The 27,553-nt window shown below is 46.1% G+C and overlaps 2 protein-coding genes across 2 annotated transcripts in view; both read left to right on the top strand.

Moving 5' to 3' along the window:
- CCDC13 (coiled-coil domain containing 13) overlaps positions 1-6,563 on the top strand; it is a 41,294-nt gene extending 34,731 nt beyond the window's left edge. Inside the window, exons 13-17 of the mRNA XM_033166004.1 lie at positions 533-661; positions 2,722-2,876; positions 4,294-4,423; positions 5,970-6,075; positions 6,249-6,563. Coding sequence (XP_033021895.1) covers positions 533-661; positions 2,722-2,876; positions 4,294-4,423; positions 5,970-6,075; positions 6,249-6,347 — 619 coding nt within the window. The 3' untranslated portion in view covers positions 6,348-6,563. The remainder of the gene's footprint in view (positions 1-532; positions 662-2,721; positions 2,877-4,293; positions 4,424-5,969; positions 6,076-6,248) is intronic.
- Positions 6,564-12,773: 6,210 nt separating this feature from the next.
- Positions 12,774-24,130, top strand: C12H5orf15 (chromosome 12 C5orf15 homolog). The gene is made up of 3 exons (XM_033165839.1): positions 12,774-12,991; positions 20,117-20,706; positions 23,993-24,130. Exons 1-3 carry the CDS (start codon positions 12,811-12,813, stop codon positions 24,122-24,124), a joined length of 903 nt encoding a protein of 300 aa, XP_033021730.1. The 5' UTR covers positions 12,774-12,810; the 3' UTR covers positions 24,125-24,130.
- The last annotated feature ends 3,423 nt before the right edge of the window (positions 24,131-27,553 follow it).

The following is a 27,553-nucleotide window of genomic DNA, read 5'->3' as shown; positions in this document are numbered from 1 at the left end:
ACTTTTAAACATTTTTTCCAGTTCATTATAAATTATTTCCCAGTACTCTTTTACCCTTTTACAAGTCCACCACATATGATAAAACGTACCCTCGACCTCATTGCTGGAGCTGCAATAAAAAAAAAACCAACCTTGGTCCTCACTAGACACTCAGTAATTTTCAGGAGGGGTTAAAGAGCATACTGGGAAATTTAGTTGGGCACAGGGAAAGTGGATTAAAAAGTGCTCTGTCATCCTAGTGATAGAAATCCGCTTTTTAACAAAACAACGGACTTTTTGCGGTTAGGAACGTGACAAGGTAATGCACATTGGAAAGTGTGGGATGAATGAACGATTGACTGGAAGATGTGTAAACATCGTGCAAGCAAATCAAGGTGAACTCTCCGTCTCGTATAACTTCCCTGCAAACAAATCAGAATAAAAGCTCAAAAAAGACTGGACACCGTCTAACCTCCGCGTCAACTTTGTGCAAGCAGGTCAGGACAAACGCAGGTTATCTGGGGGAACTTTTCAACTTTTTTCTCCTTTTTAGGATTGTTGAGCCAGATAATCTGGACATGAAAACCGTGAAGGTCCAGATTGCAGAGTACAAAGCCTTGGGGCAAGCCGCTGAAGCAGAAAGGGGCAAGCTGATAGAAATGGTCAACATCCTGCAGAAAAGGTGAGAGGCTCCTGAGCGCAAAACATTACAGCACCTTGAAAACAGGCCCTTTCCCAAGTCTCCCTTGCCTTGGAAAACCAAGGAACTGTAAGGCACTCTTCTTCTTCTTTTGCAATTTGAAAAAGTAAAGTCGGAAAGAACTGTAAGGCCTAAGAGCCTCTGACTTCTGGATCCAGGATTCTTCAGTTGTGATTCCTGCGTTGCAGAAGAGGGGGCTACAAAACCCTTGGGGGTCCCTTCCAATTTTGTGATTGTTGTAACGTGGGGATCATGATTCAGCAAGTGATTTCAGCTCTGACATAGCAGGTAGGAGACAGCTTCTTCTTGTAGAACTCTTTATTCAGGCAAACAAGACTGGGGAACTGAGGAGAGGGAAGCTACATTTATAGGGACAGAAAGACTGGCTAGAAAGGATACATTTTGGAGGGAACAATCTCAAGCAATCACAAAGCTGCCTTTTGGTGGGAACCAATAAGACTGAGGATCCAAATGCAGCAACTTGAATGAACCAATGATAGCTGTTCCTTCTGGAACAGGAAGGCAGTTACTTTCCCCTAATGTGAATACAGACAATAGCAATACAGATATGATAACCCTTGAATCAATACACAACAGTGATCACGCATAAAGGCCCGTCTGGTCCAAGGTTCTGTTCCTCACCGTGGCCAACCGCAGGAAGCCCATAAACCAAGACATGGGGACAATAACCTCACGTTGTTGCTCCTCAGCAACTGGCCTCTGATCCCGGAGGCAGCTGAAGGGTTTGGATTGATATCCCACTTTATCACTACCTGAAGGAGTCTCAAAGCGGCTAACATTCTCCTTTTCCCTTCTTCCCCCACAACAAACACTCTGTCAGATGAGTGGGGCTGGGAGACTTCAGAAAAGTGTGACTAGCCCAAGGTCACCCAGCAGCTGCATGTGGAGGAGTGGGGACGCGAACCCGGTTCACCAGATTATGAGTCCACCGCTCCTAACCACTACACCCCACTGGCTCTGCTGTGGCAGAGGCACCCTCCCTGAAAATGGGCGTTGGTGATTTTATGGGCATGTTAAAAATCTGACTCTGCCCGTTACTAACACAGGAGAGGTCTGGCATTAACTATTTGTGGTAGTGTTTATGAATAAACAGCAGTAAGGTGGTGTATTATCACGAATGCTGCCTTAGCTCAGTCAGTAGAGCATGAGACTCTTAATCTCAGGGTGGTGGGTTTGAGCCCCGTGTTGGGCAAAATATTTCTGTATTGCAGGAATTTGGTCTAGATGACCCTCATGGTCCCTTCCAACTCTATGGTTCTAAGATCAGTGACCACTCATTCCACACCCAGAAGTTCAAAAGTACAAGGAGGCACTTCTGGGATGAAACTAAGTTGTTTGTTTAATTATGCTCAGTTGGGGGTTTTGATGGTTTTGCAAGAGAGGCAGGAAACTTAAATCGGCACTCTTAACTAAATCAAAGTCTCAAGACTTTTCCCACTAAGGGCTCGTCCACACTTTCGCTTGATCATATTGCGTACCAAATTCATTCCTCCGGGTCCGAGACTTTTTCTTGTTCTTCTGCGGCTATGTGCCCTGCAGAAACCTGATCTTACTTGCTGAATCCTATCTCATCAGATGTGCAGAAGATCTGAAGAGAGAGTTTGCTTAACCCAAGCTTCAGTAGAGTGGGTTAGTCAGATTTTCACAAGGCAAGGTTCATTAGTCGTTGGACATCAAAACCAAATTTTGCGTCACGGTTTTTGGGATCAAGGCACGGTTTTTTCATTCATTCATTCATTCATTTTTTTAAATTATTCTTTATTGAAAGTTTGGAAAATTCATAATTATATGTGCCCTAAACACAGTGAGACGTAAATAAAAGAGAGAGAGAGAAAAAGAGAAACGGCACCCGTGTAAGAAGGAAAATAAAGAGGGGAGGGGGAAAGGTTGGATGGCCGCCTGCCAGGGACTCTTTAGGTGCGGTTCCTGCATTGCAGGGGGTTGGACTAGATGACCCTTGGGGTGCCCCTTCCAGCTCTGCCATTCATTGATTCCACGGATCCTTCTGCTTTGAACGCCAGGGTGGACGACAGCACCACCAAGGTCTGGGAAGCAGAGAAGAAGCTCCAGGACCAGCAGCGCAGGTACATCTCCCTAGAGCAGCAGTTCGAACACCTGAAAACGGAGTCGGGGAAGAATTCTGGCGCCCCCAAAAACCCCTCCAAGAACAAAGCAGGTAACGTCGTGGAGGAGAGCACCAGTAGAAGATGCATTCTGGCACAGGAAGCATTTATGCTGAATATATATGGGGGAGAGGTACCTCTGGCGGGGGACAACACATCATGCTCCTTCTGGGGTAGTCTGCCCACCTTTGGTCCCCATTCCGCACTCGGCTCTCACCTGTGGCTCCCAGTAGCTGTCAGCATGTGACAGCAGCCATGCCTGAGAAAACAGCTTTGACTAGCCGGCTAACCCAGGCGAGGGAAGCCAATGTGAGGTTACAAGGAACCAGACAGAGGGCCTTCTCGGTAGTGGCGCCCGCCCTGTGAAATGCCCTCCCATCAGATGTCAAGGAAATAAACAACTATCTGACCTTTAGCAGACATTTGAAGGCAGCCCTGCTTAGGGAAGTTTTTAATGTTTGAAGTTTTATTCTGTTTTTCATGTTCTGTTGAAAGCTGCCCAGAGTGGCTGGGGAAGAAATATATTATTATTATTATTATTATTATTATTATTATTATTATTATTGGGTCTCAAACCTTCATGGAGGTAGGAATTTTCCCTGCATGCAAAGATTGAGAGGACGAGATCAATAGTAGCTCTAATGGTTATTAAGGTGGTTGCGCTGTGGGTTAAACTACAGAGTCTAGGGCTTGCCGATCAGAAGGTCAGCGGTTCGAATCCCTGCCACGGGGTGAGCTCCCGTTGCTCGGTCCCAGCTCCTGCCCACCAAGCAGTTCGAAAGCACGTCAAAGTGCAAGTAGATAAATAGGGACCGCTCCAGCGGGAAGGTAAACGGCATTTCCGTGCGCTGCTCTGGTTCGCCAGAAGCGGCTTTGTCATGCTGGCCACATGACCCGGAAGCTGTCTGCGGACAAACGCCGGCTCCCTCGGCCTATAGAGCGAGATGAGCGCCGCAACCCCAGAGTCGGACACGACTGGACCTAATGGTCAGGAGTCCCTTTACCTTTACTGCACGTGCTGTAGAGGAAAGTGAGGGGCAGCTGGGGCTCGTCTACCTGGGAAGGTAGCCCATTTAGGAAAAGGAAAACCTCCACTTCTTGTGGGATATCTTCAGGAGAAGAAAAGGCTCTGGAGTAAACACTTCACAAATCCCGAGTGGAGTCCCTAAGACGGTTGGATGGCGCCTTGTACTCCTCCTGACGGCATCTCCTACAGCCAAGCCAGTGCCAAACGTCTTGCTCTGCTTTGCTTTGGAGCCCATCAGAGAGGCCAAGAGGTGGGTCTTGTTGTCCGGGCAGCCCAGGACCTCCAGACGCACCGCCCAGGCTTGCGCCCTGGGGAGGTGACTCTGTATATGGCATGTTTTCATACCACGCTGCGGCATTTGTATTTGTCCATTACGAACGTGGAGACTTGGTTGGTTCTGAAACGCAGGGGGGGGGGAATTCTGTGTTCTCCTTTGGCAGCAGGCCCCGCATCTGCAGCTCAGCCGCACAACAGCACCAGACTGGACTGGAACGTGGGTGACAGGAGCAGCCCTCCACCAGCACAACGTTCGGAGGTGCCCCTAGAGTCCCAAATAGAAGAACTATCCACAAGGTAGGATGCTTTTCCAATGGTGGTCGCTTAACCATTTTGAGAAAAGAAGAAGAAGAGGAGTTTGGATTTGATATCCCGCTTTATCACTACCCGAAGGAGTCTCAAAGCGGCTCACATTCTCCTCTCCCTTCCTCCCTCACAACAAACACTCTGTGAGGTGAGTGGGGCTGAGAGACTTCAGAGAAGTGTGACTAGCCCAAGGTCACCCAGCAGCTGCATGTGGAGGAGCGGGGAATCGAACCCAGTTCACCAGATTACAAGTCCACCGCTCTCACCCACTACACCACACTGGCTCACGTTTATAATCACCGGGTGATGGTGAGCCAATCACTGCATCTTTCAGCCTAGCCTACCTCGCAGGGTTGTTGCGGGGAGGAAAGCGGAGAGAACCTTTAGCCAGTGTGGTGTAGTGGTTAAGAGTGGTGGACTCGTAATCTGGGGAACCGGGTTCGCGTCCCTGCTCCTCCACATGCAGCTGCTGGGTGACCTTGGGCTAGTCACACTTCTCTGAAGTCTCTCAGCCCCACTTACCTCACAGAGTGTTTGTTGTGGGGGAGAAAGGGAAAGGAGAATGTGAGCCGCTTTGAGACTCCTTCGGGTAGTGATAAAGCGGGATATCAAATCCAAACTCTTCTTCTTCTTCTTCTTCTTCTTCTTCTTCTTCTTCTTCTTCTTCTTCTTCTTCTCCTTGGAGGGAAAGGTGGGATATCAGCGCAATAAATAAGATGGAAAGGAAATTTTGGAAGGAAACCCTTAAAATGAGTGGGCAGTCGAAGGCCTTAAGAGACCGAGCATGCATGCACAACAGCATTCATCGAAGGGGTTCTGCTGCTCAGAAGGGGAACGTGGCGGTGCTCTTTCTGCTTCAAAAGCCCATGCGGCTGAGTGGATAGAATGTTGGGCTAGGGATGGGGAGTCCCGGGTTCAAATCCCCATTCAGCCACGAGCCTCACTAGGTGATTGCAGGCCAATTGCCGTCTCTCAGCCTTGCCTACCTGATAACGTTGTGGGAATAAAATGGGGGTGGCAAGGGAGGCCATCTTAAACTCCGCGGAGGATGGGAAGGATGTTAGGATTTATTTATTCTTAATTACCCCGGGGAGTGCTATCGATAGTTCCACATGGTGCCTCTTGCTTTGAGCCAGAGCAAAAGGTGTTCTTTCTGGTCCTGGTACAAGAGCCCTGTAGCGCTGCGAAGATAGCACATGCAGCCGCAATAGTGCTGAAGAATTCTGTTGTTATTCAGAGGCTGCTGCCGCCGCCGCCTTAAATATGGAGTTCCCGGTAGAAAGATCTGCATGGCACTATTATGAGCGCCTCCCCTGGCCATGAGAGCTAGAAGCTTCCTTTTAATATAAATGAAATCTGAAAATTTTCAGAACCGTGCGTATTCTCCAGCATCATGGGGGGCAGAGAGATAGCTTTGCATACTGGTTTTCTTTTAAAAAATGAAAATGAAAATGCCTGGAAGAAGAGGCTGCCTTGCATTCCCAGCTTGTAAGTCCTTCGCGACGTCAGGGTCCGATGACCGATTGTGTCCTTGCAGGCTTGCGATCCAGATGGACGAGAACGAAAGCCTGAAGATCGCTTTGCAGGACTCTGCGAAGACCAAAGAGGAAGACTTCCGGCTGTACCAGGAGACTGTGGGGCAGGTGAAGGACATCTTCCTGCAAGCTCTGAGGCAGCAGAAGCAGGACCGGAACTAAGCCAAGCCCACCCAGAGCGCCCTATGGAGGGAGGGAGTCATTGGGGAATCCCAGGGATCTCGCGCTTTACACCTGGCCAGGTTTGCCCCTCGAAATGATATTTGTTTGAACACTTGCAGGAGGGAGTGAGGAATAGACCTGCTGAAGACGTAGAAAACTCTTCCCAGCCAGAGGCCCCTAGAGGTCAGCTCTTCTCACCCATGATGATGCACATGTAACAGTCTCTTTGGTGGAACTTTAGGTCTCCTCTGCTCTTTAGTGTTACGAGCTGCCACTAAAGGATTGGCCTGTGTTGAAAACAGCTGGACCTGTTTTATGTGCCTGCAATGCTGCTCTGTTTAAATCTGTAAATACAGGACGTTGTTGTCACCTTTGGCAAAGCCATAACAAGATAAAGGGGTATCTTATTTTCTCAACAAAAAGAAAAAAGGACATTCCTTGTTTGGTCTCTGCTTTCTGTTGTAAATTAGAGAGAAGGCAACAACCAGACACAGTTGAAGACAGGTGTGCTACAGGGGTCCTTCCAGATTCAGTCCCATAGCTGTAAATTCAGGTTGAGTAATATCCATGGGGTCACAAAGAGTTGGACACGACTAAACGACTAAACAACAACAACAATATCCAGAGACTTTAAGCAGCCTCATGAGCAGTGTGATCTCGCCAGCTCATCAGCTTAGGCATTGTTGAATTATTATTATTATTATTATTATTATTATTATTATTATTATTATTATTATTGACTTTTTCTCAGACAAGCTTACACAACTTACAACTGTCTTGAGCCCAGTCTTATTCAACATCTTTATCAATGACTTGGATGATGGGCTTGAGGGCATCCTGATCAAGTTTGCAGATGACACCAAATTGGGAGGGGTATGCTAATACCCCTGAGGACAGGATCACACTTCAAAATGACCATAACAGATTAGAGAACTGGGCCAGAGAAAACAAGATGAATTTTAACAGGGAGAAATGTAAAGTACTACACTTGGGCAAAAAAAAAATTGAAAGGCACAAATACAGGATGGGTGACACCTGGCTTGAGAGCAGTACATGCGAAAAGGATCTAGGAGTCTTGGTAGACCATAAACTTGACATGAGTCAACAGTGTGATGCAGCAGCTTAAAAAGCCAATGCAATTATGGGCTGCATCAATAGGAGTATAGTATCTAGATCAAGGGAAGTAATAGTGCCACTGTATTCCGCTCTGGTCAGACCTCACCTGGAATACTGTGTCCAGTTCTGGGCACCACAGTTCAAGAAGGATACTGACAAGCTGGAACGTGTCCAGAGGAGGGCAACCAAAATGGTCAAAGGCCTGGAAACGATGCCTTATGAGGAACGGCTTAGGGAGCTGGGTATGTTTAGCCTGGAGAAGAGAAGGTTAAGGGGGGATATGATAGCCATGTTCAAATATATTAAAGGATGTCATCTAGAGGAGGGAGAAAGGTTGTTTTCTGCTGCTCCAGAGAAGCGGACACGGGGCAATGGATTCAAACTACAAGAAAGAAGATTCCACCTAAACATTAGGAAGAACTTCCTGACAGTAAGAGCTGTTCGACAGTGGAATTTGCTGCCAAGGAGTGTGGTGGAGTCTCCTTCTTTGGAGGTCTTGAAGCGGAGGCTTGACAGCCATCTGTCAGGAATGCTTTGATGGTGTTTCCTGCTTGGCAGGGGGTTGGACTGGATGGCCCTTGTGGTCTCTTCCAACTCTATGATTCTATGAAACAGCTAAAAACATCTAAAAGTTTATACACCACTCGATTGTTAAAAACAACAACCTCGAGGTGATTTACGAAAATCAAAAACCTGCATTTATGACAGCTGGAGTCCATCAGCGTTTGTGGTTCCCAGTTTGTGCTGGCGAGCGGCTAAAGCTAAGCTAACATTACAGTCTAATGTTATGTGCCACCCCAATCTATGAATGGTGAGAGATTCCAGGAGATTATTCAGGGTTTGTGTTCCTTTTGGTAACAAGGCACTGAAGAGACTGTGGTGTCTTCATGACGAATGGTTTATTTACACATATATACAGCCTGAGCCTACGATGGAGGGGTCCATTGCTGCAGCCTCAAAACAGCCAGCTCACATTATGCTCTGACCCCCGCTCTCAAGCTTGCCACAGCTTTCAGGCCGCAACTATTTTCCTCCGGCCTACACAACCCCCAACTGCAATCCTAAACTGAACTCTGCTAACCAACTCAAAGTTCAGGGTGGGGCCCCTGTCTCCGCCTTTTAAAATGGTCCATTGCGTTCCCCTTGTCTTTGGTTAATGGCTCACTGATTTTCTGGACACGGGGGGAAAAACTGGTTTGGCCTGTATTTTTAACGCTTGAGTAAATCCAGCACCTGAATTTTAACACTCCAAGCGTGGATTAAATTCTAATACTCACGAATTGAGGCACCCACAACTCATAACAGTATTTATTCTATAAGCTACTGGTGGCCACATCTTGCAAGTGATGCCTAAGGGTGTTTTCCCAAAGGCGGGCAAATGATTCCATTTGGTAAGACATGTTTTGGGGGCCAGGGATCATCTTCCATAATGTCTCACAGTGGCTTCTGCGTTGAGAGGCAGTAAAGTGCAAAGCTGATGCTTCCACGGCTACCTCCTTCAGGAAGGCAGAAAATTAAAGCAGTGAAGTTGGGGAGTGGGGTGGGAATTCAACTTTACATCGGATAAGGGAATTCAAAGTGCTGCGCTACATGTTTGAATTAAGTACTAGGTTTACAGCACACCATGCACAGCCCACATTGGGTACTTTTCAGCTTTTATGATTTTATGAACACAGGGAAAGATGCCAACCGGTTTTTGTTTTTTTTTACTGTGAGTTCCTTAGAGATAGGTTAAAAACAAACAAATAGAGGAACTGTTACAGTCCGAATTTCCTGGTGCAGCAATAAAAATTTTTTATCCGGTGTAAATCTGGAAATTCCCTGTGGGGATAGCCAGCAGATGGGACGACCAGTAATCCCGGAGTTCCTGCTCCCACTGGCCGTGAAAGGGTCTGCTGGCTATGATCTGAAGGTAGTTGTCGTGAGTTTTGGAGGTTTCTGAAGGTTCCGGAGATTCCGGAGGTTTCCGGATAGGAAAGATAGGCTAAGCTAAGTAGTGGCCAAAACTTAGAAGGCCAAATAAACGTTTTTGAAATAAAATGAAATAAAGACTAAGAGACTGCAGTCAATGGTGAAGAAGCTCTCAACTGCTCTGTGCGGCTTGGTTTCTCTTTCGGTTTCTCTCTGGCTTGTCTCGCGCGTTCTCCACACACGCTACAGAGAGCGGAGGCTATTTATTAGGAAGTTAAACATCGTCACAACATTAACATGAACCAATCACAATGTTGTCTCTAGGCTAGTTTCTGGGCAGGAAACTCTTAACTGACCGTTACATTGGCTAAATTGGCATGCTTTGCCCCTAGCGCGGAGGGATCCAGGCAGCAAACTTTCTGCCGGATCCTTTACCTTCCTTGCGATGAGCGGAAAGTTACCTTAAAGAAAACATAAAGCAAACAGGTGCAGGAGCACCTTAAAACATATTCCCACAATTCCCTGCAGATGGAAAGATGGGACACCATGATTTTTGCAGAAGAGTAGCTGTGTTAATCTGTTGCAGCAAACCCAGCAGAGAGTTTTTTTTGGCACCGTAAAGGCTAAGAAAGTTATTGTGAGCAGTGAGCAGGTTTCATGGACCACAGGCTGATTTCCTGCACATGCATGAAGTGGTATCCTAACTTGGCAATTAAATATCTATCTCTTTATCCACACACACACACAAACACTGCTAGGGTGGAGAGAAACTGCATGCAGAGGAATGAGGTTGCCTCACCTAAAACAGGATAACATAATAACCTACATTAGGTGGTATCTAATGCCAAGAAAATTAGCACTATTACGCCCAGGAACCTCACCAAAATGCTGGAGAGGGTGCACCTCCACAGGCACATACTTCCACGTGTGGTGGGAGTGCCCCAAAATCCAACTATTTTGGACAACAACCATACGAGAAATATGTAAAATAACCAAGCAAGTGCTAGAAACCACCCCAGAATTGGTCTTAATGAACATCTTCCAAGACAATAATGCCCACTTACAACACAAAGAACTCATAACCCATCTACTCTCAGAAGCATCATAACCAGACACTGGAAAGACCTGTCGGGAGTAAACATGGACCAATGGTACCAAGTAGTATGGGAAACAGCCCTACTAGAAAAACTAACCAGTAACCTGAAACTGACACGGGGACAAACAGAAGAAGAGACCTTCACCCCAGTATGGTTCCCCTTCATCACACACACAGCCCAACAAGACAATGACAAAAATCTACCGACAGCGTACAAATCAATATGGCTAACCTGATCCAAAACACACACACACACCCCACTCACACAGGAAACCAAAGATCACCACAGCCAACCACAAATGAAAAATCACACCCTACGCCAATCCCGACCTCTCTCACCGCCAAAGGAGCACAAGCGAACAACAGAGAACCTACACAAACAACGCTGACACCAAACCCTACATATATTAAGTAAAATAGAAACATCGTCACCCTACCTCACCCATCTCCCCATCCCACCCACCTCTTTCCCCCCTTCTCTCCCTAATGTCTCAACAACCAAAACTGATTTGTAAAAATGTTACATGGAAAAAAATACGAGAGAGACATTGCACACACCTTTGTAGATCAAGAAAATCTTTTTTTTAAAAAAAGGATAACATAACAGTTGGAAAAGGTTCAGAAAAGGGCAACCCAAACGATTCAGGGGATGGGAGTGACTCCCCTATAAGAAAGGTTGCAGCGTTTGGGACTTCTCTCCCAAACACCTATCATGTCACCTTTTCCTCGCTTTTTTCTCTTAGCTAAAAAGGCGAGAAAGAGGAGGCATTATAGAAGTCGGGTGCAGAAAAGTTTCTCTCCCTCACAAAGCTGGAGCCTGTGTAGACATCCAACGAAGCTGAATGTCCAGACGAAAGAAAGCTTCAGCACAGAGTTAAACTGCGGAACTCCCTGCCACAGGAGGCTGGGGTGTCCACCAACCTGGATGGCTTTAAAAGAGAATCAGAGGAGGAGGAGAGGGCTATTGAGGGCTGTAAGCCATTGTGCCCATGCAGTGATTCTGAATGCCAGAGATTTATGGGACTGCAAACTGGGAAGGGACCCCCAGGGGTCATCTAGTCCAGCCCCGCCTTGCAAATGCATGTTTTCTTTCAGCAAGCGGCTGGAAACCGCAGGAGGGGAGAAAGTGGCTGCTGTGCTGGGATCAGGGCCGGATTTAGGTCTGATGAGGCCCTGAGCTACTGACGGTAATGGGGCCCTTTATATGTCCAGCTGTCCTTTTGTCAACAACAAATTGTTGCTGTTTTTCGTGTAGAATATATGCTATATGGTAATTTATGGACCTCATAGGTATCTCAAGTCATTGCACATGCAGAATGTAAGCACCCTTTATATTGTTGTTGTTCATTCGTGTCCGACTCTTCGTGACCCCATGGACCAGAGCACGCCAGGCGCGCCTATCCTTCACTGCCTCTCGCAGTTTGGCCAAACTCATGTTAGTAGCTTCAAGAACACTGTCCAACCATCTCATCCTCTGTCGTCCCCTTCTCCTTGTGCCCTCCATCTTTCCCAACATCAGGGTCTTTTCCAAGGAGTCTTCTCTTCTCATGAGGTGGCCAAAGTACTGGAGCCTCAACTTCAGGATCTGTCCTTCCAGTGAGCACTCAGGGCTGATTTCCTTCAGAATGGATAGGTTTGATCTTCTTGCAGTCCATGGGACTCTCAAGAGTCTCCTCCAGCACCATAATTCAAAAGCATCCATTCTTCGGCGATCAGCCTTCTTTATGGTCCAGCTCTCACTTCCGTACATTACTACTGGGAAAACCATAGCTTTAACTATATGGACCTTTGTCGGCAAGGTGATGTCTCTGCTTTTTAAGATGCTGTCTAGGTTTGTCATTGCTTTTCTCCCAAGAAGCAGGCGTCTTCTAATTTCGTGACTGCTGTCACCATCTGCAGTGACCATGGAGCCCAAGAAAGTGAAATCTCTCACTGCCTCCATTTCTTCCCCTTCTGTTTGCCAGGAGGTGATGGGACCAGTGGCCATGATCTTAGTTTTTTTGATGTTGAGCTTCAGACCATATTTTGCGCTCTCCTCTTTCACCCTCATTAAAAGGTTCTTTAATTCCTCCTCACTTTCTGCCATCAAGGTTGTATTATCAGCCTATATATAGAAAGGAGCAAACCGGTGATATTTTAGGGAGCAGGCTAGCAGGCGGGGCACATGACTTACACCCTAGGAGCCTGCACAACACACAAACACTTTTGCTGCATGTAGGTTTTATTTTATTTGTTTTTTTATCCTATATTTTGGAAATTTACATCCATATTTTTTTTTTCTTTAAATTTTTTGGGGGGCCCCCATCATGAGGGCCTCCCTGAACTCTAGCTTGTTCAGCTTATAGGTAAACCCGGCACTGGAACATGATGGATCGGGAATCTCAGCTTCCCGCGCGCCTCCTTTCCTGCGCTTGCCTGGGGCGGGGGCGGGGCCGAGGCGACGTCATGACGCCGCGCTCCCGCGGAATGCCGTTGCCTAGCAGCGCGTGGGCGGGGCGGGCGGAAGACGCCACATCCTCGGCCGAGGCTGCTGCTGCTGCTGCCGCTGGTCAGCAAAGATGGCGGCCGCCGGGAGAAGGAGGAGGAGGCGCAGGAGGCGAGGAGGGGGAGAAGGAGAAGGAGAAGGAGGCGCACGGACGGCGATGCCGCTCTCGGGAAGGGCCGCTCTCCTCCTCCTAATGCTGGTGCTGGTGCTGCTCCTGGACGGGGCCTTGGCGGTCCGGGGCCAGAGCGAGAACGGTAAGGGGGGCGAAGGTGGGAGGCCTCGGGGTCCCGCTCGGAAGGGGCTTCCGTCTCCGCACTCGCCGCCAGGAACACCCCCTCCGCCGCCGCCACCTCCCTCTCCCCTCTTCTCCCCTTGCTTGTTTTTATATACAGTATGCTGTAAGCAGCCCAGAGTGGCTGGGAAAGCCCAGCCAAATGGGTGGGGTATAAATATTCTTATTATTATTCTTCCTCTTCTTCCTTCTCTTCTACTCTTCTTCTTCCTTCTGTCTCTTCTTCTATTTCTCTTCTTCCTCTTCCTCTTCTCCCTTCTCTCTTCTTCTCTTCTTCTCTTCTTCCTTCTCTTCTTCCTCTTCTCCTCTTCTTCTCTTATTCCTCTTCCTCTTCCCCTCTTCTCTCTTCTTCTCCCTTCTCTCTTCTTCTCGTCTTCCTTCTCTTCTTCCTCTTCCCCTCCTCTCTCTTCTCCTCTTCTTCCTTCTCTCTTCTTTTCTTCTTCCTTCTCTTCTTCCTCTTCCCCTCCTCTCTCTTCTACTCTTCCTTCTCTCTTCTTTTCTTCTTCCTTCTCTTCTTCCTCTTCCCCTCCTCTCTCTTCCTCTTTTCTTCTTCTTATTCCAATTCCTCTTCCCCCCTCTCTTCTACTCCTCCTCTTCTTCTTACTTCCTTCTTTCTCTTCTTCTTTTCTTTCCCCCTCATCTCTTCTTCCTTCTCTTATTCCACTTTTTCTTTTTTTCTCTTCTCCTCTCTCTTTTCCTCCTCCTCCTCCTCCTATTCTTTCTCTTATTCCACCTCTCCTTCTCCTCCCCCCTCCCCCCTTCTGACCCCATCCACACACCACACATTTAAAGCACTAGGATACCACTTTAAAGTTTAAACCATCTTGGTTTTCTCCAAAGAATCCTGTGTGGTTTAGTTCACCAAGGGCCCTGAGAGTAGTTAGGGGACACCCCCCTCCTCTTTCCCTTCCCACAGCTACAGTTCCGAGAGTTCCCAGGGAAGAAGTGTTCAATGTTAAACTACTCTACAAATTGTAGCAACTAACACCACTCAGCACCATAAAAAAAACTACAGCTCCCAGAATTCTAGGAGGGGAGGATCCATGACTGTTTAAAGTGGTATGAAAGTGGAGCCTCACTCCTTGGGCTCTACCTTTGCTTATTTATTACACTTGTACCCCACTTTTCCTCCAAGGAGCTCAAGATGGTATAAATCCCATTTGTATCTTCACAACAATCCAGGGAGGTAGGTTAGGCGGAGAGCCAATGGCTGGCCCAAGATCACCTAGTGAAAACTTCATGGCCGAGTGGGGATTCAAACCCTGATCTCTCCCAGGTCCTAGTCCAGCACTCTAACCACTACTGCTGTATTATTAAATACAAGCGATAACTTTAGAGTCAGCAGCTATATTTAATAATTGCCTCAGTGGAGAGACCTGTTGCAGCCTGATCTGCTTATTTTATATATGCTTTCCTAGTTGAATTTCCCACCATGAACAACAGACACACACAGAGAGAGACAGAGAAATAAGTTCCTTAAGTCTGCAATGTTCTATTCATGGAGCTGGGAATGAGTGCTGTGGGGCTTCCTTCTGATAAACCTGCATGCTCTAGGTTTCGGCTGTTAGTGACACAAGGAAACAGATTATTTGGGTGACATGAAGTGTTAATTTCCTCCCCACCCCATGCTGCAGGGGAAAGGAGAAGAGAAAGGGGGCATTTGTATCCTTGCAGGCTGACACAGTTAGATACCATAAGTCTCAATATATCAGGTATCCGTTGGGTGTAAAAAGGGGCTTTCTTTTTCATAGGCACTGCTTCAACCACATGGGAAATTCGCAAATGCCTGCCTGCCTTTGTTTGTTTTGTGAGCATCATGTTAACTTTCCATTTTTACTTAGCATTTTCATTATCAACATTCTTAAATACGTTTGGTTAACAGTGAGTCCATCCTCCTCACATGCCAAAGTTGCTCTTTGCTCTTCCTCCATGTTTAGCCTGGAGAAGAGAAGGTTAAGGAGTGATATAATAGCCATGTTCGAATATATAAAAGGATGTCACATAGAGGAGGAAGAAAGGTTGTTTTCTGCTGCTCCAGAGAAGCGGACACGGAGCAATGGATTCAAACTACAAGAAAGAAGATTCCACCTAAACATTAGGAAGAACTTCCTGACAGTGAGAGCTGTTCGGCAGTGGAATTTGCTGCCAAGGAGTGTGGTGGAGTCTCCTTCTTTGGAGGTCTTTAAGCAGAGGCTTGACAGCCATCTGTCAGGAATGCTTTGATGGTGTTTCCTGCTTGGCAGGGGGTTGGGCTGGATGGCCCTTGGGGTCTCTTCCAACTCTAGGATTCTAGGATTCTTCCTAAGGCTGGTCCAGTTAGTGTTTTAGCAGTACGGCTTACTCAGATGTCTGCTTTTGGGGGACATTTCATGTACCTTTACTCATAAGCAGTACTCATTTGTAATGAATAAGAAACAAAGTTCCTGGATAGGAAATATTTCCTTTAACGATTCAGACAGCATCCTGCAGAAAAAAGCTAATTGTTCTTATGGTTTGGAAATGTCTCCAAATGTTCAGCCCCAATCTTATTTTCTCCTAATGTTGAAGCAAAATCTACTAAATCTGTCCTTTGGGAAATGGACAAGAAGTCTTTGCCTTCTTTCTGACTGCAATCTTGAAAATACTGGAGGTGGGAATCAATCATGTTCTCTCTGACTTCTTTTCTCCAGGCTGAACATAGCCAATTTCTGTAACACTCCTTCGCCACACCTGTTTTCTGTAGCTCTGCCTACCTGTCTGCAGTCCGCTAAGCCATTTTGACATATTAAACTCGGCACAGCGCTCCAGAATAGGTCATGCAGAAAAAGGGTTCATGATCTGGAAATGATTATTTTTCCAGTGCGGCCTAAAAAAATCAATGAAACCTCTTTTTTTTTGCAGCTGCAGCAATTGGCTGACTCAGCTTCCGATCAGCCATGATCCTTTTTACATATACTGCTGTCAAATTAAACCAGGTATCTCCCACCCTACATTTGTCTGGTTTTGGTTCGTTGGTATGCCCAAATGCGGAACTTTAAAATTGGTTGCTGTTGGGTTTCAGCCTAGTCTTCCATTCCCTCCGGGTCATTTGGAGTTTTATTCCTGCCTTCGGAGGCGTTGCCCGCTCCTTCCCCATTTTGTGTCTTCTGATAATTTGTTAAGCCTTCCTTCCACCCCTTCAACAAGTCACTGATGAAGAACAGTTGAGGTGTCCCAGGCCCAGCGTAGATCCCTGTGACGTTGCACTTGAAACCTCCAATTTCACAAAGAGCCATCGACGAGCAACCTTTGAGTACAGTTTTCCAACCACCTGGGACTCTGAGCTTCTGCGTTCCCGTCCCTAGAAGTCCGGGCTGCTTTTCTCGACTCTACCAAGGTGCTCTGTCCTTCCTTCCATTTCCTAGATGTGTCTGGTTTTATTTCCAGTTCACCACTCAGCTTTCCCTGCAGCCACACCGGCTTTTTCAGTTGCCCCACTATAACGTCTGATGCCTTTAACAGTAACTCTCCTTTCTGCAGGATCTCCCAGCCATCATAGGCTTCTTCTACTATTGGTATCCTGCCTAATGTTTGTTTAGCCAGTGTGGTGCAGTGGTTAAGAGCGGTGGACTTGTAATCTGGTGAACCGGGCTCGTGTCTCCGCTCCTCCACATGCAGCTGCTGGGTGACCTTGGGCTAGTCACACTTCTCTGAAGTCTCTCAGCCCCACTCACCTCACAGAGTGTTTGTTGTGGGGGAGGAAGGGAGAGGAGAACGTGAGCCGCTTTGAGACTCCTTCAGGTAGTGATAAAGCGGGATATCAAATCCAAACTCTTCTTCTTCTTTAGCCTTATTTAAAGCAGTTTCCCGCAATTTGCTATGCTTGCCTTAAGCTTTCCATAAGATCAAAAATTCCAGCACCTGAAGTCTCTTAAGTATCGCATACAGTTTGATTAACATCCTTATGACTTGGGTTTCTGTGCTAAATTCTAATGTCTGCTTCATATAGGAAAGGGTGTGCCGTGCAAACAAGGAACCGTCTGTTTAGCCGCTCCTTTGGTATACCATGACTGGCTAGTTAATATTTTTATTCCCAAGAGGGAAGGAGGGTTTTACAGTCCACCATTCTGCAGTACGTTGAATGCCAAGCCTTCTAGTTTTTTTCCAGTGAGGTCTGTCTCCTACATCAAGTTGCTATAAAAAGTGGAAGTGATGTTAGCCCATTTTTGGCCCGTGCGTTTTCCATATATCAGACGTCTTATTTAATTCTGATCTACACTTGGAGATTTCCTTGAAGAAGATGTCTCTGAAATTTTCCTAATGCTGATCGGATACTCAACCGTTTTCCTTTGCCCTATGTCGTTCTCTTGTGGCTTCTTCTTCCTGATTTTGTAATCCAGAAGAATGTTGCCACTCGATCTGGTTATTTTGTCTTCTTTTGTTACAAGAATGCCTTCTGTCCTAGCTTTTAAACCAGGGGTCGCCAAACTTACCTGGCCTTGGGCCGGTTCCTCCGGCGCCAATCACGCAGAGAGCGGGGGAGCGTACACCCATACATGCGCACACTCGTATTTTCCGGCGTGGCACCGGAAATAGCTTGTGCACATGTGCAAGCGTCATTTCCGGTGCTCTTCTGGCGCAGCGCGGCACCGGAAATAGCTTGTGTGCGTGCACACAGGCCTCCGCAGACCCGGAAGTGCGCCAGAAATGCCGCTTGCGCATGCACAAAAGCTATTTCCGGTGCCGCGCCGACCCGGAGATGGGCAGCCGCGCTGCGCTGGTTAGAGCGAGCAGCAGGGTAGTTGGGGGCCGGATAATTGGCTCGTGCGGGCCGTATCCGGCCCATGGACCTTAGTTTGGGGACCCCTGTTTTAAACACTTGCTGAAAACTTCATTTCTGCCAAACCCCGGGAGGCAATTAAGAATACACCCTTCCACAGTAGTTAATTGATATCTGTTTTTAACTTCTTTGTGGTTTTTATTGTACAGTTATAAAAAGATGTAGCTGTATATAAATATTTTTATAAAGAAGGATAACTAGGCATGGTGTTGCTAAACTGCATTGCCACATTGTGCTTTCTGCTTGAATGAGAGAATTTTTCATGAGCGACTGGCTTGCTCAGAAAGGAAAGAGGATATGCTTGTGTAAAGGAAAAAGCTTTTAGGAGGCGCTGAAAAGAGTATATAGGGAAGGTGCCTGCCTGATGTCAATAGGCAGGGAGTTCCAAAGTGTAGGTGCTGCCACAGTAAAAGATTGATTTCTTACCAATGCAGAATGGGTACTCTGTGGCACCTGTAACGGAGCCAGTTCTGCAGATCGAAGCAGCTGCGTGGGCATTTTTGGGGTCAAGTGATCTTGCAATAATGCTGTGCATTGTTGCTGGGCACAGAGGGAGGGTCAAGGCAGTAGGGCGCTCAGGGCTAGCATCGCACCAAAGCCAACCTGCTACCCTGCTGCTCCCTGTTTCTCCCACACTGTGCCAAGCTCCCTGCTGCCTGTCCTTTCAGTAACTGGCAGCAACACGCAGCATTGGAAAGCCCATTGAACAGCACAGCCCCTGCCTAGTCTCCAACCCCACCCCACTGGCTCCTACCACCCAGAGCCAATCGTTAACTTTTCAGGTGGCAGATTTGCATCAATATGGAGTGGGGGGGAAGGTGGGAGAAGCCTTGGGCAACAGGTGTCATGAGACTTTTCCAGCTTGCATCGTGGCAGCTCAAACCAGTTTCACCCCGCCTGGGTGAAAAACCCTTGTATTTTTCCGCAGTTAACATTATTTCGCTGCATCTGTGCATTCCTACTTCTTAAGCGCATGGTCATACGCTCAGCTGATCTCTTGGGCAAATACGCCAGAGCTGCAGACTAGCTCTATTGACAATGGCACCTCAATTCACAGCGTTGAGAAAGGCTGCCACACACTCATTCATTCGATGTGCTGTCTCTCTCAGCAAGTTCATCGTTATTTGTTCAGTCAATAACGAACGGCTTCGGCTGTAACTCTTTTTGTGACAACTGTCCCCGTTCAGTGTGACTCTTTGACCTGGCTGGCGCATCGCATTGAACCCTAGTTAATATAAGCAATGGACCGTGTGCGCATGCAGCATGCAGCTGAGATCACACGCAGTTCGCTTCTCCCTGTGCTGTCAGGAAATAATCCACGCTCCGGCTTTTCATTCTGCCTAAACCCGGGAGCGTGGTTTGTTTCTCTCCAAACGTGAGTGGCAAGTCAAGAACGAATTTTGGTTTGCAGGAAAGAAACAGGTAGGTGGTTTGCTTGTAAAGACATGGAGACGATGCAAAGTGTCTGAGAAGCACCCTGTGGAGCAGATTTTGGGGTGTTTGCGCGGGGGGCGGGGAGAGAAGGCAGATGTCCTGTTGCACAAGCTGATTTCTGTTGCTCAAGTGGATGGACTTCATTAAATGCTGCCCAGTTTATAATGAACCAATAGCAGGGGATTGCTTAACAATACACGTCATTGGCATCCTTCGTGAAATCAAGATACACCATGAGAATCTTTGTTCAAAACTTCATTTTTTAAAAATAAAATTTTTTTAAATTTTAACAATAAAAAAAATACAAAATACAACAGACACTACAAAAAAACTACAAAAAATACAAAAATCTTACAAACAAACACTTATTTAACTATCCTTATCCTATTTATAAACATTATTTTGGGACCTCCTCACGTCCTCTCTTCTGCGTTCATTTCTAATCTTCTTTAGTAACTTTATAACATTGTAAAATCTTCCTTCTCACCTAATCTTAATCATTATAAACATTAATCAACATTTAACCCTATTCTTAATCCTAGTAAAAATCAACATAACATAATTCTAACTACTACTTATATCCTATCTTAATCTAACTTCTGGCATTACTGTAGCCTTATATATCCTCTGATTTTAATTTCATATGTCTTATCTTTTCACGTCGTTTCAAATAGTCTTTAAATTTCTTCCAATCTTCCTGCACCGTTTCTTCCCTCTGGTCTCGGAGTTTCGCGGTCAGTTCTGCGAGTTCCATGTATTCAATCAACTTCATCTGCCAATCTTCCACTGTTGGTAATTCTTCGGTTTCTTTGTTCAAAACTTCAGATTGTCCTGATTTTTATTTCCTTTTCCCAGGCACTACAACCGAGTCAGAGCTTTCTGAGAGAATAAATGTCTCGGCGTCCAGTTCTACGACTCACAACTCACCGCCTGTTTCAAAAGCCAGTGGGGACAGGACAAGGACGACGACAAATGAAGGCATGCCACCAACATCTCCGAAGAGCGGTGCTCCTGTGTCACCTGGGCCAACTGCAACAGAAGGGAAGCAGGCGACATCTCCGGCACCGGCTTCTGCGACTCCTACTTCGCAAACAGATGCTGATACTTCGGAAGATACAAATGTTAACGAAGATGACACGGTGGACGACGCGGTAGACAAAGACAACGTGCCCAGCTTCCTCCCAACAGCCAAAGGGACTGCGGATCCTGGTGACTATTATGGGCCCTACGGGATGCCGTCTGACGATCAAGACGACCAAGGCACCTCGGAGTTTACGGAAGAGTTGGCCAGCATGCGCAGCTATGAAAATAAGAAATTGCTTCCTGACGAGACGAAGGACGCCTCTTCCTCGGAGCTGGAAGAGGACAGCCATTTCTTTTTCCATCTGGTTATCGTTGCCTTTTTGGTAGCCGTTGTTTACATCACGTATCACAATAAAAGAAAGGTAGGCCGCCTTTTTAGGTTACGGTTTTGCAGTTTAAGTATGCAGTTGCGCTGGCGTTTTTCCATTGTGTTGCAAGTAATTGCAAAGCCGGTGTTTGAATCGGAGACCCAGCCAGATGGGCGGGGTATAAATAAATTATTATTATTATTATTATTATTATTATTATTATTCTCATTAGTTGACTTATATACCCCATTTCTACAAATTTGTACTCAAAAGTGGTGTGCAAAAGAAAATGGATTCAAAACCCATGCACAAATGCCTTATACCATGGGGGGGGGGGTAGAAAGCATTATCATACAAAATACACAACGAAAGCTGCAAAAAAATTAATATGAAATATTTTCATAAGCATTTCAGATCCACAGACGCACATGTTCTCCATGGTGCTTGCATGTCAGGGCAGAGCAAATGCCGGAAGTTAGGAAACACAGGCTTGCAAAGAAGTTAGGAAACACAGGCTTGCAAATATTAAATTAAGAAGGGTTCCAGTGCCTCATATTTGGACAGCTGGATTAATTTGTAAATGCAAGCAGTTGTTAATCTGTCCATAAACCCTTTATGGCAGTGGTTTTCAACCATTGTGCCATGGCACCCTGGGGTGCCTTGAATGATAGGGGTGCCGCGGGCAACACTGACCTCTGTCCTTCTTTTCTTCCCTCCTCCATCTGATGCCCTCTTGTGTCTCTGCCTCCCAATGGCTTGCACAGATGTTTGTTGCCGCCGCCCTGGCTATATGCTCCCCAGGCGAAAGGTGTCTCTGGGGCTGGCCAGGGGGTGCTTCCCAGGCCCCTGTGGGGCAGTGTGAGGAGGCACCTCTCTTTGGGGCAGAGAGGGTGTGACGTTTTTACACTGTTTGTTGTATCCTTTTCAACCCGGCCCATCAAGGGTTAACGCAGACTCCAGGTTGAACTGACTGAACAGTCCTTGAGGGGCAGGGCGGCTGAATGGTTAGAGAGATCATGGGCCCGCCATTTTGTCAGTTGAGAGGGTGCTTGGGAGAGGGAGTGCGGCGTGGTTGAAAAAGAAGGTGCGTGAGAATAGGTTTAGGTTAGGTAGTTGTAAGGTTATCAATTATATGATTAACAAAGATATTACCACTGAAACTAAGCTGGTACGCAAAGAAACCTTAATGCAACCATTACGATCTTAAGCAAATAGATTTCCATCTTTAAGTGCCAGTCAGAAAGCCATCTGTGTTATTTTCCAGCAAAGGTGCATGAAACTCATTTGTGTGGACACTCATTAGAAAGACAAAATTTCCTTCACGAGTGGAACTGTGAGGGGGTGTCTTTGAGGGGCACTGTGAGGGCGAAATAGGGAAACAGACCCAGGGTGTCACAAAGTTACCTCAGGGAAGAGGCGAGCTTTTACATCGAGGGGATTTCGAGTGGCTGAACCCCTCATACTGTGGACACGAGGGATAGTCACGTATTTGGCCTAGAGTTTAAAAGGGTACCTGGCCACATTGGTGCTGGAAAGGGACTCTCTTTTATTTAAAAAAAGAAAGGTTTACAGAAAGGCTAAAGGGATAAGTGGGAATTTAGTTTCACCTAAGAAAGCCCTGTTACAGTGGTGCCCCGCTAGATGAATGCCTCGCAAGACGAAAAACTCGCTAGACGAAGGCATTCGTCTAGCGGAAGGCTGCCCCGCAAGATGAATTTGTCTATGGGGCTGCCTCGCAAGACGAAAATTTTTCGCCATTTTTATTTTATTTTATTTTCGTCTAGCGGGGCACCACTGTAGTTCTTTTAATAAGTGAGCGGACAAAGTGGTAAGACGAAAGGAAGGGTCCTTCTCAGAAACCGGGGCGACAGCAGCGGCTGCCCAGAGGACCCCCAAAGATTGGGGAGAGGAGGCTGAGGGAACCCTTCACAAGGGAGGGTGTTTGAAAAAGGGTGGGAGGCTGCTGGCTCCGCAGGCAAGGGGCGCCATAACTGAGCTCCTGAGCCCCCCAGGGGTGCCGCAGAAAGAAATGCAGTTGGTCAAGGGAGCCATGGACTCAGAAAGGTTGAAAGCCTCTGCTTTCAGGTGTGACATTCCTGAGACTTTTACAAATAAAATAAAAAATAAAAAAACCTTCCAGTAGCACCTTAGAGACTAACTAAGTTTGTTCTTGGTATGAGCTTTCGTGTGCATGCACACTTCTTCAGATGCACTGAAACTGGAACTTTTACAGAAGTTAGCAAAACAGATGTGACCGTTTTAAGTGGACAAGAATTAAGTAAAAATAATAAAACCACTCTCAGGATTATATTATATACATTGTATTTACAAGTCATAAAAATGTGGTGTAGCTTTTAAAGCGTAACGTTCCGAGGAATGTAAACATCTCCCCCCATACTGGTGGGAACTGATGTTACGTTCTTTACATCCATCCCTTCCCTTCCCGGTCTTCAGTGGATTTATAATATAGAATCGTAACGTGACAAGACATATGATGGATGACACTGTCTTTTAAACTTGAATACATCCTCTTATCTGAAGAACTTGGGGAAGTTGACAATATAAAAATGCAAAATGAAAGTATAATAACAGCAAACTAAAAAAAAACCTAACCAATAGCAGCCCTCCTCCAGAAAACCACCCCCCAGTTTAAAAGGCTATATTGTTTAATCGGGCAAAGGCTTGGGAGAGGAGGGGTGTTTTCTGCTGGTGACTAAAGCTATGTAGTGAAGGCAACAGGCGAGTCTCAATGGAGAGAGCATTCTGCAAGTGGGGAGCCACTGCAGAAAAGGCCCATTTTTATGCTCCGGACCTCGCAGAGGAGGTACAGGAAGTAAGGGCAACAGAGGATGATCTAAGGTTCTGGGTCGATTCGTATGGGGAGATGCAGTCCTTGAGGTATTTAAGGCTTTATAGCAGGGGTCAGCAACCTTTTTCAGCCGTGGGCCTGTCCACCGTCCCTCAGACCTATATATTTTTTTTGGGGGGGGGGGGAATGAACGAATTCCTATGTCCCACAAATAAAATAAAATAAAAGTAACACATTCTACTCATATAAAGACACGCCAATTCCTGGACCGTCCGGTGGGCCAGATTGAGAAGGCGAATGGGGCGCATCCGGCCCCCGGGCCTTAGGTTGCTTACCCCTGCTTTATAGGTCAAAACCAGCACTTTGGATTGGACCCGGAAACTAATTAGTAGGCGCATTTAGTGAAGGAAATGGTTGTGATGATTTGCAAGACGTTGACAAAGCAGGAAGCGTTTCTCCTTGAACCGCGCCCTCATTTCTTTATCGTTAGCTAATTGTTTCCTCTCTCTCTCTCTCTCTCTCTCTCTCTAGATTATCCTGTTGGTCCAGAACAGAAGATGGCGAGATGGGCTTTGCTCCAGAACCGTCGGATACCACCGTTTGGATCAAAATGTCAACGAAGCCATGCCTTCATTAAAAATCACCAATGATTACATTTTCTAAAAGCGGCGTGATCTGAGTTGACTGAACTAGTGGTTTCCTTTGCCTGAGGTGCAGGTGTTTTGCCATAAACCGTGAGCCCGCTCACACTCTTCCTCGCCTTTCAAGTTCTTAGCCTTATACGAGGGCATAGAAGGTTAGTATTTCCTTCAGGTGGCAGCCAAACTTAAAAAATCAGTGTACGTAGTGCCGTTGTTAATCACTTTCATTTAATCTTCAGGCGTAATCCCTTCTGCCTGGAGCAGTCCTAGATTAGAATGTAGCCAAGTAATCCACAATATTCAACGTATTGCTAAATCTGGCAACAGTGAACCACACTGAAAGGAACTCTGGCGATTCTCTTTTTGAATCGTGCATTCTCTTTCTCCCTCAGTACAGAATTGGGGGGGGGGGGCAGGCGAGAGATTAATTATTTCTTAATCAAGGCGTAGGAATGTTAGGAATCTGAAGTTTCCCAGCTTCAGCGAACACTGCATTATTTTCTTTTAATTTCGGGAAAGACAAAATCCTCTTGCATATAGCTTGTACAGAAAGTTCTTGGGACAATTATGATTTAAAAAATAATAATAATAAATAAATAAAGTATGTACTTTTGCTATTTATGTTTACTTCCACAAGTTGTAATTAGTAGTTTCACTTTAACGGACACCTTGTTCATGAACGATTCATTTTGAAGGACTGAAAAAATAATGTATATAATCAGTAGGAACCTTGACTTTATATCCAAGTCTTGTACTGTTCTGAAAAATCCTTGCACCTGTTTCATGAGAAGTGTTTCAGTGGTCAGGATCTTGCTTAATGAAGCTTCTGCAGGAAGCATTCCTAAACAGGAAGAGGAAGTCCAACAGTACTTGGCCATAACTGTTTTCTTGCGGTAATTTTTATCATATTTGAACTTGTATCACTTGGTATCTGAAGAAGTGTGCATGCACACGAAAGCTCATACCAGGAACAAACTCAGTTGGTCTCTAAGGTGCTACTAGAAAGAATTTTCGATTTTGTTTTCACTTTTAATAAGATTTTTTTTCCAAATAAACCCCAAGGATATAATTTTGTAGGAACTGCAGCTTGATTTGTGGTAATTCCATCAAAGCAAAAAAAAAAAAAAAAATGGGTGTGGGTGTGAAAATTCCACAAGCCACATGGCAATTATGTGCAACTTTGAATGAAAAAATGATTTTGGTTTAGCTTGCTCAGAGAGCAGCACAGGATGGTTTGGGCAGCGTACGATGTGACTTGTACCATTTCGTATTAAAGGGGTGGTGTTTTTTTTTTTTTTTAAAAAAAGATGCAGTCGGAGGATATTTTCCTATAAAGTCACATCAGTATTTCTCCGTCGTTGGTGCATAATCACAGATGGTCTACACCAGGCTTCCCCAGCCTCGGCCCTCCAGATGTTTTTGGCCTACAGCTCCCATGATCCCTAGCTAGCAGGACCAGTGGTCAGGGATGATGGGAATTGTAGTCTCAAAACATCTGGAGGGCCGAGGTTGAGGAAGCCTGGTCTACACAAAAGTGTTGTCTGAGTTGGGGCTGAAGAAACAGAATAAGGCCAGTGGGACTTTGTGGATTTAGAGCACAGTAAACAACCGTTTGTACTGCTTACCCTCCAGCTTGCTGGGATATCACTTCATTTGCATTCAGGTTCTCCTATTTCTTCTTGTCCTGGGCTACTCCAATGCCCCTAGTGGTCCAATTTTTCCATTCTTAATGTTTGTGCCTATCTGGCTTCCAAAGGACATATAACGTTTATTGCCCCAATTGACTTTGCGTATTTATATACTGCTTAATACTTCTCTAAATGGTTTATCTACCATATTGGCCTGAATATAAGCCTCACTTTTCCTCCAAATTCCGACCGTGAAAAGTTAAAAGCACAGCTTATATTCGCGACCTTATGTTATGCAGCCAGGAGCAGTGAGGAATGGTACGGCTTATAGTCGGGTATTTATTTTCTCCCCACCCCCCTTTCAATTTTAAAGGTGCGGCTTATATTTGGGCCAATACGGTATATGCGCGACCACCCCTGCAAAACAATGAAACATAGAAACTGCATTCTAATCCTGCGCAGTATGAAACCAAAATCAGAGGGACGCGGGTGGCACTGTGGTCTAAACCACAGAGCCTAGGGCTTGCCGATCAGAAAGTCGGCGGTTCGAATCCGCGCGATGGGGTGAGCTCCCGTTGCTCGGTCCCAGCTCCTGCCAACCTAGCAGTTCGAAAGCACGTCAAAGTGCAAGTAGATAAATAGGTACCGCTCTGGCGGGAAGGTAAACAGCGTTTCCGTGTGCTGCTCTGGTTCGCCAGAAGCGGCTTAGTCATGCTGGCCACATGACCCGGAAGCTGTACGCCGGCTCCCTCAGCCAGTAAAGCGAGATGAGCGCTGCAACCCCAGAGTCGGACACGACTGGACCTAACGGTCAGGGGTCCCTTTACCTTTATGAAACCGAAATACAACAAAAGCAAAAGAATTTCCGTAGATTCAAATGGTGGACTAATTCAGCTGCTTCTGTGGGCGTCTGGAGCTGTTTTCAAGCAGTTCCCAAGAAGGTAGGAATGAATGAAGACCTGTGTCTTATTCCGAACCTAGGCCACAGGTGCATTGGAAGAATCCCTTATAGGTTTTCCCAACTTTTGACACATCGAGCTGAAAGTAGACAACTCCGCAAGGTACCAAAGAATCAAACCCAGTTACCTGCACGCAAGGCATCAAAGATCTTTGCTAGGCTGTTCGTAGGCTGAGCAGAGTTGCTGGAAACTATGGGCGAGGAGAGGACCCTTGTGCTTATGTTCTGCTTGCAGGTTTCCTATTAGGGCATCTGGCTTGCCTCTTTGAGAACAGGACTGGATGGGCCATTGGCCTCATCCAGCAGGTCCTTATGTTCTTAAATCAAAAAGCACACTTTAAAAATGCAACGGAAATTTGGCTCGCGCAGTCTTGAGGCTCTGGGAAATCTACAAGGAACTGCGTGGATTTTTTTTTTTTGCAAAGGTTGGGATAATGGAATACCTTGTTACCGTCAAACTTTGTTCACCGTAATTTATTAATATAATTACTGATAGTAGTACAGATAATGCAGTACAAACATTTTATAATTTTTTTCTTCTTACACTCTGAACAGTGGCAGATCAACATTTCACCCAGACTGATGCAAGACAGCATTACTTGGGATAATTCATGGTCAACGTAGTTTCAGAACAGCCTAAACTAGATTCAGAGTAAGACTACCAAACAAAGCTCTGCACAGGCTTAACTTCCATATCATGCGTTAAACTCACGGCATCTGTCTAGCAAAATAAAACACTCTAGCATTTCTCAACCTGCTCATCAGCCACTGTGCTCCTTCCTAGCAAGGAAGCAGAGTATTTTACACATATAGAAAAGTCCAGCTATGACTAGTTTGTGGTTAAGTTTGCATGTGATTAAAGGAA

Source organism: Lacerta agilis, chromosome 12 (genome assembly GCF_009819535.1).
Source record: "Lacerta agilis isolate rLacAgi1 chromosome 12, rLacAgi1.pri, whole genome shotgun sequence".
Classification (NCBI taxonomy): Eukaryota; Metazoa; Chordata; class Lepidosauria; order Squamata; family Lacertidae; genus Lacerta; species Lacerta agilis.
Note: the sequence above shows the minus strand (reverse complement) of the source record. Positions and strands in the feature narration are given on the sequence as shown.

Excerpts from the sequence above, each read along its gene's own strand:
- C12H5orf15 (XM_033165839.1), top strand. The coding sequence starts at position 12,811 with ATGGCGGCCGCCGGGAGAAGGAGGAGGAGGCGCAGGAGGCGAGGAGGG. Across the intron at positions 12,992-20,116 it reads CCGGGGCCAGAGCGAGAACG|GCACTACAACCGAGTCAGAG; the intron begins GTAAGGGGGGCG and ends TCCTTTTCCCAG. Across the intron at positions 20,707-23,992 it reads CGTATCACAATAAAAGAAAG|ATTATCCTGTTGGTCCAGAA; the intron begins GTAGGCCGCCTT and ends CTCTCTCTCTAG.